Source organism: Phoxinus phoxinus (assembly GCF_949152265.1).
Source record: "Phoxinus phoxinus genome assembly, chromosome: 10".
NCBI lineage: Eukaryota > Metazoa > Chordata > Actinopteri > Cypriniformes > Leuciscidae > Phoxinus > Phoxinus phoxinus.
Genome location: NC_136885.1, coordinates 27955331 through 27967457, shown reverse-complemented (window position 1 = coordinate 27967457; position 12127 = coordinate 27955331). Strand labels below are relative to the sequence as shown.

Here is a 12127-nt window from a genome sequence, read left to right as displayed (position 1 = left end):
ACCAATCAAACTCATCTCTGTTTCTGCCAGAAAATCCCTTGGCTTCTGGATTTTGGGGTGTGTAAGGTTGGTGAGATGCGGCAAATAGGCCCTGTTAAGGAAAATTTCCGGTCCCTCGAGCCACAATCGGTGTTAATTAAAAAAAAAGTGTTTTAGTCAGTCTTATGATAAAAATATCCTTTAAATTTAGTCAATATTTTGTCATTTATTCATACTATTTTCTCCAAATTTAACAAATAACATTTTAGCCGACAAGAAAGTCACAAATTAAAGCAAATATTCAAACATATCAACCAGCTTTGTTTTAGTATTATTTATATACTATAATAATATTTATTAATACTTTGAATGAGCTTTTTACACTTTTTAGTTTGGTTGGGTTAGGGTTGAGTAGGTTTTAGTTAACTTTTTATGTCCTCTTGCAATTATTAGTTTTGGGATTTTAAAAAAAATATACCGGTAAAATTATATAAACATTTTTTTTATTATTATTATTATTATATTTTTTTATATTAATATAATTTATTTAAGTTTTAGCAATTTTAGTACTTAAAAATAAACATTTGACATCAGGTAGGTGCCAAACAACATTTTTCATTAACTTTTTTTGACCTAATATTTATATTTTATTTTAGCTTTACTTCAATTATTAAACATATTTGTAATAGTTTTAGTTAACAATAAAACACACGTGAAAACTGCACTTGTTGCGACAACCTGTTCAACTTTAAATTTTGTTAACTTGTGCATTGGAATCATTTTGTGATAGTACATCATCGATAGCTGACATCATAACAATTACATTTTTTTGGTTCGTCGTCTTTTCATCAGTTGACAAGTTCGGTCACAATATCTCATGTTTTTGCTGGTTAGTGCTCTATACTCAACAAATGACCGGGAAACAAGCGCTTGGTTTTGTTGTACTGACCGACATCCTTCTATTGCCGGTCTTGTCACACGTGCAAATCGCACATCAAAGAGTGTTGATGACTGTCATAGTTCTGTGTTTGAACTACTGAAGCGTGTGTGTGTGTGTGTGTGTGTGTGTGTTTGAACAGTGGGCCTGTGTGTGGCTCCCTGCGCACCCTCTGTCGGCCTTCTGCCCCTGGATGGCTGTTTGTGTTCATATGTCAGGAGTCACTTACAAATGATGCATTGGTGTTAATGGACAACTTCCTGTTTAAATAAATACAGATGAAAGGCTTATTCAGCACACATATTGCCTGAACCTTTCCAGCAGAGCCACGTGTGACGGAGGGATTGCCATTTCTCTACCATTCTTTTATTGTCAAAGCTTTGTTTATCTCTGGAATAAACATAGAAATGCCCCGCAAAGGGCTAGTGGGGTTACATTACAACAAAAAGTCTGATATTTTCCAATACAAGGACTGAAAACACCAACTGCCCGTGTGTGAACCAATCACAGCCTCTGCATCCATTCACGTTTTAAAAACAAAAGCAATAGAGAAGGTGTCTCTTACCATGTAAAGGCCGAACAAGGCCCTCATGTTTCTGTTGTTAAGCTTCAGTGCCTGCGCAAAATACTTCCTGGCCAGCTCGAGGTTTTCCAGACCTCCCTGGGTGTACTTTACCTGGGGGAGATGGCAGAGGAAACAGAAAGGTGATGTTGTGTTATTGGCACCCTTAAAGTTGACACGGGAGCTAAATAAACAGAACATGGTCTAAATAAACAGGAATTATCCTATACAAGCATACAACATGATGGATGCAGCAAGTCAGAGAGTGCAAAGTTGAAGGGAGTTACACACATAAACCTCTTTTTTCTGAACTTATCAACAAAAATGTAGTGACTTTTTAACCATTTAAAAAATAAATTATTTCATCAAAAATAAAAACATATTCAAACATCATACACACAAAAAAGTATAGTTTGTCTATATTTGTATATATTTTTTGTTTATATGTTTTTGTTTGACATTTTATATGTTTGTCACTTTTTTCTGAAGGCTTAATTAAAAATCAACAATTTAAATTGTATGCATGCATTGCTTCAGATGGCATAGTTGATTAACAATTAAACATTATTCTTCATGAAATAATGCTTTTTTTAAATCACCTTTAAACTGAAAAGAACATTTGTTTTAGGCAGGAAGACATAAATTGTACCTCGGCGTATTGTTCACAGTACAGGTGATTGTGTGGGTTCGTCATCATCAGTTCTTCAAGACAAAAAGCTGCTTTTGCATAACTGCGGGAATGAAACAACATCAAAGGGAGAAAAAAAAAAGAAAAAAACTATGAAGATCTCACATGCACACTTAAAACATCTCCCAGTAGCTTTGTGGCTGATTATGCAAAGTGATGCTCAGACTCGTTGACAATCTGGGATGGGACAGTTTGAGGTTTCTCTTCCATCAGCTTTTATGAGGGTTAATGAAACTCTGTGTATAAACACCCATACGGTCAAATGACGAACGGAGCTTTGCAACAGAGGTGGCATTTCTGCCCTAGATTCAAAAAAAGTATGACAATCTGTTTCTAGGTTCTTCATTGACATCTCGAGGCTGTCATACTCAAAAGCCGTTTCCACATGAGATCACTGCTGAGCCATTGACCTCACACTAAATTTACAGTTTCATGTCTCAGACACTCTCTCCCTTATAAGTATACAACATGGGCCTGCACACATTTCCCCATTGCTCCCACCAAAAAAAAAAAACAATTTCCAAAAGAACTGCAGGACTATTACGACAAAGCCGCAAGACACAAAAATGAGCCAAATGAATCCAAAAGCTGTGGATTCGGGGTTGAAAGGCTCGTTACCGCCTCGAGTCCCTGACACCGCACAGCTTTTTTAGCTACCGTTAGGCAAGCTTTCTGTCTCATTCCGTGCGAGGTATACACGTCGAGCCCCGCAAAGTACGTGCTCGCGCACACATATCAATTTATCATGAAATCTTAAAACAGAGCTGGAGCGCGTCCAATCGGGTTGTGGATGCTAATCTTATGCCTAACAACAACTGGTGGAAAAAACGGGCTGACGCAAACAAGACTTTTTTGGTGGAAAAAGGGCATTGCTGTTGCTGACTCGCAAAGAGATGATGAGCCTATCTAGCCGTTTAGGAAATGTTCAAGGGATTTTAAATACAAAGAGAGGAGAGAATGAGAGCGAGAGGAACAACACAGACAGTCAAAGAGGTTGGAAGAGTGAGCCAGTGAGATCAGGCCACTCAGAAGGTTGAATGCTGCTTGCAATTACCATTTCCTCTCCATAAAGACTTTCAGATGTGCTCCTGCTATGGCGTAAACTGTGGCGGAGCAATGCAAAGAGTGAGAGAGAGAGAGATAGACAGATGGAGACACAGAGAAAGCAAGGCAGGCATAACTTAATGCCCACTACCTGAGTATTCAACATACACGGCTGACTCTACCAGTGCTCCATTTATGGATGCTGGTTTCTGACTGAAAAAAAGAAAAGTTTTTTAACTGTCTGTATGTGTCACAATGTGACTTTAATTGTGAGAAAAAGTTTAAAATGGAAAAAGTAATTAAAAGATATAAAGTAACACTGAGGAAAATAAAAGTCAAATTTGGAGGCAGTCATATTGTGATATATAAAAGTCAAATTGTGAGTTATTAAGCCACATTGTGACTGTGAGAAAGTAAAATTGAGGAAAAATGATTTGGAGATCTTAATTTTTATTTTATTTTTTATATAAAGTCACATTTTGATATTTAACGGCAAATTACGCAACAAACTCAAGCTGAGAGAAAGTCACATAGTTAGAATCAAAGTCAACTTAGGACACAAACTCAAATTGTGAGATTTCTAAATATTAAGTCAAATTGTGAGATATAAAAAGTCACATTGCAAGATGTTAAGTCTGAAAAATAAAGGTGCAATTATCTTATTTTTAAACTTTGAGGCATAAAAACAGGCTTCCACATCCATCTCCACACGAACCTACAAACCTAAAACTGTGTTAGGATGACTGACTAGTTGTCCAACAACCAACTAGCCAATCAGTGATGTTTACTAGTTTATCAAGACTGCTTTCATTGAGCTGCATCCACATGCTTTTGAAAGAATCAAATCTTATCCGTTTCGTTAACATGATCAGTCAACATATTTAAGCTTCCTTAAGAATAACCAGTTAACTTTAAACAACCCACCGGAAACCCAGAGGAAAATATCTAGTTTTTGACAACCCTTCCTAACAATAGCATACAATTGATCCAAGAAACCACTTTTCAATTGTAATTGAAAAGCATTATCTACTAGTGGTCAATGTATACTACGGACTTAGTGTAGATAGCTGTGTAATCAGCTGTTTGGGTGGCGTTTGTTTCTCTTCATCTTGTTTTAGATGGGAGAACGGTTGCCACCTCATTCTCTTGGGAATTTCTCTTTTTTCCTTTTCTCCCATTCTTTCACAGCGTGGAAGAGAGATGTGATAATGCTGGCTTTGCCGGAAGAGGAGGGGAAGGGGAAAAAGTGAGTCTGTGACCTGAAATAAAGAATAGAAAGAGAAAGGGGAGGAAAAGTAAAAGAGTGACACTGACACGCCTATAGATAAGGGGTTGTCAAAGAATGGTGTGATATTAGAAAAGTTGGACTAAGCGGGCAGATAATCCTCTCACCCCTGGATTTCCTCTGTCTGCAACAGCAATAAAGCCCTTTACACAAAACCGTGAGGTATCTAATAAGCGGTGCTCTCACCAAGCGCCTGCATTCCTACGGCCAGTGGCCTCCGACCGGGACAACCAACTTTTTCTTTCTCTCACACACATACTAACACCACATAGCCCCCCTCATGGACAATAAGACCAAAACAATTAAAGAAGGATGGAGGAGAGGAGACACAGACACAGACTTGTAGTTTCCTACAATCCTGATGCCTGGCAGAAAGTAACCCCTGGCAAAAGAGATATCAGCAGGGGAGCGCAGTCTTATCCCAGGAGTTGGAGAGGGGGCTCAAGGAACAAATCCTATTATGGCCCTACTCCATGGGACAAACAGACACTGAGCTTTAAGAAGGGCCCCTGGCTGAGACTGGCATTTCACTGTCTTTTACTCCAGAGGGTCCCAAAACTCTACAGCAACCGTCGCACGTCAACCGAAGGTCCTGAGAATGACCTGCGAGATGGTGGTGAATGTGACCTTATAACCCTCGTAAACATCACATTTTATATGGACAACTTCTGACAAGTGACTGATAAATCGATCTTATCTTAAATCTTATATGATGAGTTTTCCCCTACCTACACAACAAAAATGCCTGTGTCTGCATTGTGTAAGAACACAGTAAAGTCCCAATAACCAGATAATTATTATGTAATGGGTATAACCAATAAATGGCATACATTAAAATTCTATACTATTTTGTCTAAGTAAATAAAAAATATGTACAAAGACATACAAGTTAACTTAAGTAACAAACTTCAAAATAAACTTAAAATATAATGTGCAGTATATAAAAGTAATATTCACCTTGAATTTGCTAAAGATTACATTTAACAGCGTTATTAAAGTATAAGTGAAAAAAAAAACTTTTTAAGTGAGCATTAGATGATGGCAAAGTAATCTAAATGTAAAAATAAGACAAAAGAGCAAGTGCAATTAAATATGCAATATTAACTGATATTACTAAATAAATAACTAAACTTAATAACTTATTAAAATCTGATAAAGGAAATGGTGAAGAGCTTTAACAGTCATTCTGGTGGAATTTAATAAGTTTTTTATCCGTTACTGTTTTTACACAATGATGTGCGTGTTAAAATTAATCTCTTATTTCCAAATCAAATTATTTTAATAAATTCATCTGAGCAAACTAGCAGAAACCCAGTAGGCAGATATTATTGAAGCCTTTCCCGTTTTGCCATAAAATATGCCTACTTTTTTGAAACATGACTGGTATATGTTCTAGTTACATTGTTTCTGTATGGGGGTCAATTTGACCAAAACTATTTGATTAACCCTCATGTTCTATCAACTTCTTGCAAGAAAAAAAAAATCAACAAAAGAAATGATGCAAGAAATCATTACTCATGCTCATTGATGTAGAGTTCTGACAGCTCATGCCATGCTTCCTGGTCTCCCACAAACCTGCAAGACAGAGTAGTGGTAGTTAGCTCATCAGAAAGGCCACGGTGGACAAAAGGGGGGTTAGGGAAAGGCTCGAGGGCCAACTCAATCAAATGCAAAACCTATTTTAATTAAAAAGTGAAGGGGAAGGGAGGGAGGGGGGTCTAAATCCTCTTGTAAAACACTCACTGCTCCAGATATTCGTTGAGCTCGCGAATAGCCTCACTGCTTTTGCCCTGCGCTCGCAGGATGGAGATCTTGCGCTTCCTTGCTGCCTGTTGGGTTGACATCAACAGAGGATTAGGGCTTTATTGTCTCAAGTGTTTGCGAGCAACAGAAAAGAGCAAAGAGTGAAAGAAAGAGGTATGTGTAAATGATCATAGTATTGTGAAAGCTGAAGGAATCTCCACAATCCCCTAGGGTTCTGGTGATCGGACTGTGAAGACAACAGGGATGGCAGAGGCACCACAACCTAAGTTGGATTCCAACTCCATCTTACGAGTTTCGATCAGACACATACTGAGTTTGAGAGTTCTAAAAGAAAGAATTTGATTTAGATACATTCATCAAACATTGTCAGATTGTCACAAAATAAGTTTACAGATTCTGGTGGTTTTGTAAATTCGTATTTTAGATTTCAAAAAATCTATTTTAGTTTTGAATTATTTTATTTTTACATTTTAGATATTTTTTTTGCGGTAATTTACAGATTTTACCTAAAAAAGTTAAATGGCATGTCTAAATTATACTACATTTATCTAAAAGTAAAAAGTACAAAATTTGAATCGTTCAAATATTCCAGCTCCATAAAAACACCTAGAGAGAAAAAGACCAATGTAAAGAAAACACTATAACAACAACCAAAAAAAATCCTACAACCCTTGAGCAGAAACGTGGAAGTTATACGGTATGCTTTAAAATAGTCTTACAACATCACCCTAAAAGCATCAATCCTTTTTTATGAATTCTGAAACAGGACATCATGGAGATGAATTAAATGCTGTCAGTTACTGGGCAGAAGTGCACGTACAGTTCTTTTTTCCTCCCCCGAGGCAGTGTTATAATAAACAGCCTTGCACCATCAGATTGTCCAATATGACGTTTCCTTGAAAGCATATTATTACTGCATTCAATTCGTAAGTAATATAGCAGCAGATACCAAAAAGTAATGTCTTTATCAGATTAGAAAACGAGCATGTCTGTGAGGATCAGCGAGGATGCTGCTCACATTTAGAAGAGCAAGTAAAGACCCATTTCAATGGTGAATATAACACATTGCCAAAGAGCCGCGGGCCATATGCATTCACATAAACTTACATAGCCCAGCTCACATCAGCCACAAATAACGTCCGCCTTGTTCCGACGCAGAAGTGACCTTCAGGCGGATTAGAATCTCATCAATCTGAATCAGAAAGTATTACGCCAAGTCCGACGACTTTTCCAGGAGTGCCTCTTTTTTCCCTCCGCTGGTGAAAGGAGAGCAAAGAGCAGAAGCTTTACCGTTAGAAGTGCCCCAGATATTATTTATGAACTGGCACTTGATAGAGTGGGTCTTCCCTACTACCACAGCATGGACCAAACTCCATCACGCCGGGCATGAGTCACGTCTGAAAGGCCATAAATCTGGAACTGCTATGATACCACCGCCACTCCAAATCCACTTATCCATCAACCAGGCGGCCAGACGAACCTGCTCCACTGGCTGCTGGAGCTAAGCAGTTGATGAACTGCCAAACCCCTACTGTACGCAAGTCTGATAGTTCTTACTGGATCAGCGGAAGACATGGTTTCACATTACCGGGGCTGCAGATGACAGGTGAAATAAGGCTATGGCTACAACCTCAAGCTGTTTGGATGATTGCACGAGTTCTGTATCGCTACATAACGTTTTCCTCCAAAAGTATTTCAAGAAACTGTGGAATGGAATCAAACAGCAATTCCAAATAGTTTAAGCGATCAAATTTTATTGTTAATGTTCAGTTTCTGCCAACAAACTGATTTCTTTGCACTGAACAAGGCGGAAGGCTGTTTGCGACCACGGGTTATTTACTCGGCCCCCATATCTGTCTTTCGTTTCCTCTTAGCGCACTTGGCACCGACAGAAACATACAGAGGCTGGTAGACCAGAGAGTCTTACGAAACTTTATTAAACAATGAGCTATTCCAAACCATTCCAGTCTCTTTCTGTCTTTCCCTCCCTCTCCCTTTCTCTTTCGACGTGATCCAGGAAAGGCCAGCATCTCATTTTCATTCTCTTCGTGATTCTTTCTTCTGAAGCATTTCTGAGTGGCTCTCACCGTGAAGGACCTGGCTGCTTCCATCAACCCCTGGCTCCGCTTTCAGACTGCCGTTGAGAGCCCACCTCAAGGGATTTCAAAGGCAACCAGCGTTCCCACAGGGTGAAGAGGAGTTGACTTTCAGCACTGTGGTGTACCGACACGACCTGACTTAAAAATTCATCCTTAAATAAAATAATGACCTGCTATTGGTTTTAAAAAAAAATCCATAATTTGATTAATGTTTCAGCTGAGTTTGTTTATGCAATGAAGGTTAAATGGATGCAAAGCAACACTGGATCCCACTGACATTCCTTGCAAGGAGAAAAAGCAGAGACATTCTTCAAAATATCTTCTTTTTGTGATCCACAGAAAAATGGTTTCTAAAAACTATGACAAAAATGTCATTGGACCAAAATATAGTTTCAGTTCAGGAAAAAATCTGTTTGACCTTTACAAACGACATCTCGTTTTGCACTGTAATTGCATGTAATTCTAGAGGTCAACCTCATGAGAATTGTCATTGACCTCAATTGCTTTCACAAGCACAACCATGTTTATCCTGCTGGATTACAGGCAGAGTGAGAGTGCTGAATTTCTGTGAATCGAGTAAGCCTACCAGGTTAATCAGTGTTAAAATAAACAGCTTGTTAATATTACTTTTCACTGTTCAGAAGTGGGTACTGTGTTAAATGAGCAAAGATAGAGAGATACAGAGATCTATCCATCTATCTATCTATCTTAGATAGATAGATAGATAGATAGATAGATAGATAGATAGATAGATAGATAGATAGATAGATAGATAGATAGATAGAGATAAAATGAACAATCAACTGATGGATAGATGGAATGAGAAATAGATGATAGAAGAATAGATACATAGACCGGTAGAACGACAGATGGATAGAATGAACTAAAGATGATAGAAGGAACTAACGAACAACAGATAGAATGACAGATAAATAGACAGACATAGACAAAACAAACGACAAAACAAACAAACAGATGGATAGATAGAACAAATGACAGACAGATAGACAGACAAATGAAAAGATAGAACAAATGACAGAAAGACAAATGAATAGATAGAACAAATGACAGACAGATAGAAAGACAAATGAATAGATAGAACAAATGACAGAAAGACAAATGAATAGATGGTACAAATGACAGACAGATAGACAGATAGATAGATAGATAGATAGATAGATAGATAGATAGATAGATAGATAGATAGATAGATAGATAGATAGATAGATAGATAGATAGATAGATAGATAGATAGATAGAGAGATAGAGAGATAAACAGACAGACTGATATGAGCCAGGAAGAATTTCTTCAAATCATTGCTGTAGGTATTGGACCATAATGAGCAATGGAAGGGCTAGGAGTTCGAACATTTTTGGACACCGCCATGGCAGAGAAACCTTGAGCAATTTTTGTTGATTCAACAATTTTGGTTAATGGGTACCACATCTATTCCACAGCCTATAATTACAACAGTTCAGTTTCCAATCTCAGCTCCGCATGCTGGGATGCCTCACAAGTCCTCACAGTAGTCGCCAATTTTCCGCCATTTTCTTGGATCGTGCCCTCATCCCATTCCACTGAACATGTTAAAAAACACAGCGTTTAGATAAGCCTTGCATTTACAGACAGGTGACCTAGATGATGTCATCCCTCCCATACCACAACCTCTTGTCACCCCGCCTGCTATACCCAGCCAAAGGGGATTGGATTGTGGGAAAATATAGTCTAGCTGCCACTGCACAATGGCTCCGTTTTCTTCCATTCCCCTCCTCAAAACGTACAGAATTGACAGGAGGTGACTTGCGTTTGGAGATCAGGAAACGGGCAAATCCTTTTCGGGGCCATCAGAAATATCTGGGCTGAACCTAATTGTGTCAGGGTGTTTCACATGGTTCTCGCCAACACCCTTTCCACAAGTGGGTGCATCCTACAAAGCCTACCATGTCCTGTCAATGAGCATTCAGTATGAAGATAAGACATGGAAATTGCATGCTTTTCACAGTGAAAACATGCCCTTGATGGCTACACCGATGGCCTGTTTTAGTCTTTTAACAGAGAGAGCCACCTAATCAAGTTGATAAATCCAAAAAGAGCAAAATCCCACGGCGTTTCACAGAGCGATCAAGCAAAGCTTTAAGAATCTGTCAGCCCATTTCACTTCATTTCCCAGACTTCCTGGTGCAAAAAAAAGATGGCTGTCTGAGTGATCGTTCACAAATGCACATTTCCTTTTAGGAGATGATGGCTGCAGCCGGTTTCTGCGAAAGACTGATGAGGTAATGAGACGTGGTTGGACAGTATTTTCCAGTGATTTTTCTGCTGAACTGTGTGTAAAAGGACCATTTCATTATATTGATGATGACAATTCAAATTTGGGTTAAATGACAGTTCATAAATAAAAAGCCCAGTTTAACAATTTTAAGCTTAAAAAAACATTTACCCAGTAGATTTCATAAAAGGTATGTGCTTCTGCATAGAACTGCATGTACTATATTTCACAAATGATCTCTACCTGCAGGTGTTTAGTAACGGGATATCACAGTTCTCCTCATGGTTTTCATTACTACAGCAGATAAAGTTCACGTAAAATGCAACACTTTGATGGGGACGTTTGCAAAAATCACGTTATTGCCACACTCTTTTCCAAGCGTGTTTGGCTTGGATAACACTAGGACACGGGGAAACATATTTCCCCGAGGGGAAATTTGTTTCATATCTTTTGGATGTTAACAGAGGGGCAAAGCGATATGATTACTAGATTGTGAAGAATAATGTAACCGCACTGGTTTGATGATATCCATTTTGCGCCGATCTTCTCAACTTCCCATTTACACGCCATTAAATGTGCTTGCAATTTAACCTTGATCATGGGAATAGGGAGAGTGCCTCGGTTGAAATGCACAAAAAACAAACAGAACAGACCTCTCGTTTTCAGAGGGAGAAAGACGGATGAGAGCGGTTCAGTCCAACAGTAACAGATAGTTAAATAAATATCAAATGGTAATGATATAACAAATGCAGAGACGAGAGGACAGGCCTTTTTTTTTTTTGCCTGCAAGATGAAGACGGTGATAGCTTAAAGCAATGGTTTAAAATGAAAACCCAAAAGTGAAAATTCAGTCATTATTTATGCATCCATTCCAAACCCACTTGACTTTCTTTGGATGGATACAAAAAGTGAATTTTTGATGAATATCCTGGCCACTTATCAATGTTACAAAACGTAATGTAGACTGGGGCTGCCAAGCTCCCAAATGATAAAAAAAGCACCATTAAGCGGCCCGTAAAGTGGTCCATCGTTCTTGCTCTCCTTGGCAGGTTTAGCTCATAAGAGAAGTAGCGATATCCGATATGTGAAACTTTTTTCTTTCTAGTCCGATCTCTTCAATGAATCAGTCTGACTGATTAATTCAAGAATCTGACTGATCTGGTTCTCACTTACTTAATGATCCAGTTATAATGGTTAAAAGTCCAAAGAGAAAATGATGGCATAATCTTAATTATGGGTGAACTATCCCTTTAAGAGAGAAACAAGCGCAGAGAGAGAGAGAGAGAGAGAGAGAGAGAGAGAGAGAGAGAGAGAGAGAGAGAGAGAGAGAGAGAGTGAGAGTGAGAGAGTGAGAGAGTGAGAGAGTGAGAGAGTGAGAGAGAGAGAGAGAGAGAGAGAGAGAGAGAGAGAGAGAGAGAGAGAGAGAGTGAGAGTGAGAGTGAGAGTGAGAGTGAGAGAGAGAGAGAGAGAGAGAGAGAGTGAGAGTGAGAGTGAGAGTG

The 12127-nt window shown here is 38.6% G+C and overlaps 1 protein-coding gene and 1 long non-coding RNA gene across 3 annotated transcripts in view; one reads left to right on the top strand and one right to left on the bottom strand.

Annotated features, from left to right (window-relative positions):
• Positions 1 to 12127, bottom strand: part of emc2 (ER membrane protein complex subunit 2) — a 37035-nt gene that overhangs the window by 8518 nt on the left and 16390 nt on the right. For both annotated transcript variants that reach the window (XM_079625317.1, XM_079625318.1), the window contains 4 exons: positions 6239 to 6324; positions 6011 to 6070; positions 2128 to 2209; positions 1482 to 1592 (listed from right to left, as the gene is read on the bottom strand). In XM_079625317.1, coding sequence (XP_079481443.1) covers positions 1482 to 1592; positions 2128 to 2209; positions 6011 to 6070; positions 6239 to 6324 — 339 coding nt within the window. The remainder of the gene's footprint in view (positions 1 to 1481; positions 1593 to 2127; positions 2210 to 6010; positions 6071 to 6238; positions 6325 to 12127) is intronic.
• LOC307005310 overlaps positions 11835 to 12127 on the top strand; it is a 338262-nt gene continuing 337969 nt past the window's right edge. Inside the window, exon 1 of the long non-coding RNA XR_013799247.1 lies at positions 11835 to 11962. This is a non-coding gene — a long non-coding RNA (uncharacterized lncRNA). The remainder of the gene's footprint in view (positions 11963 to 12127) is intronic.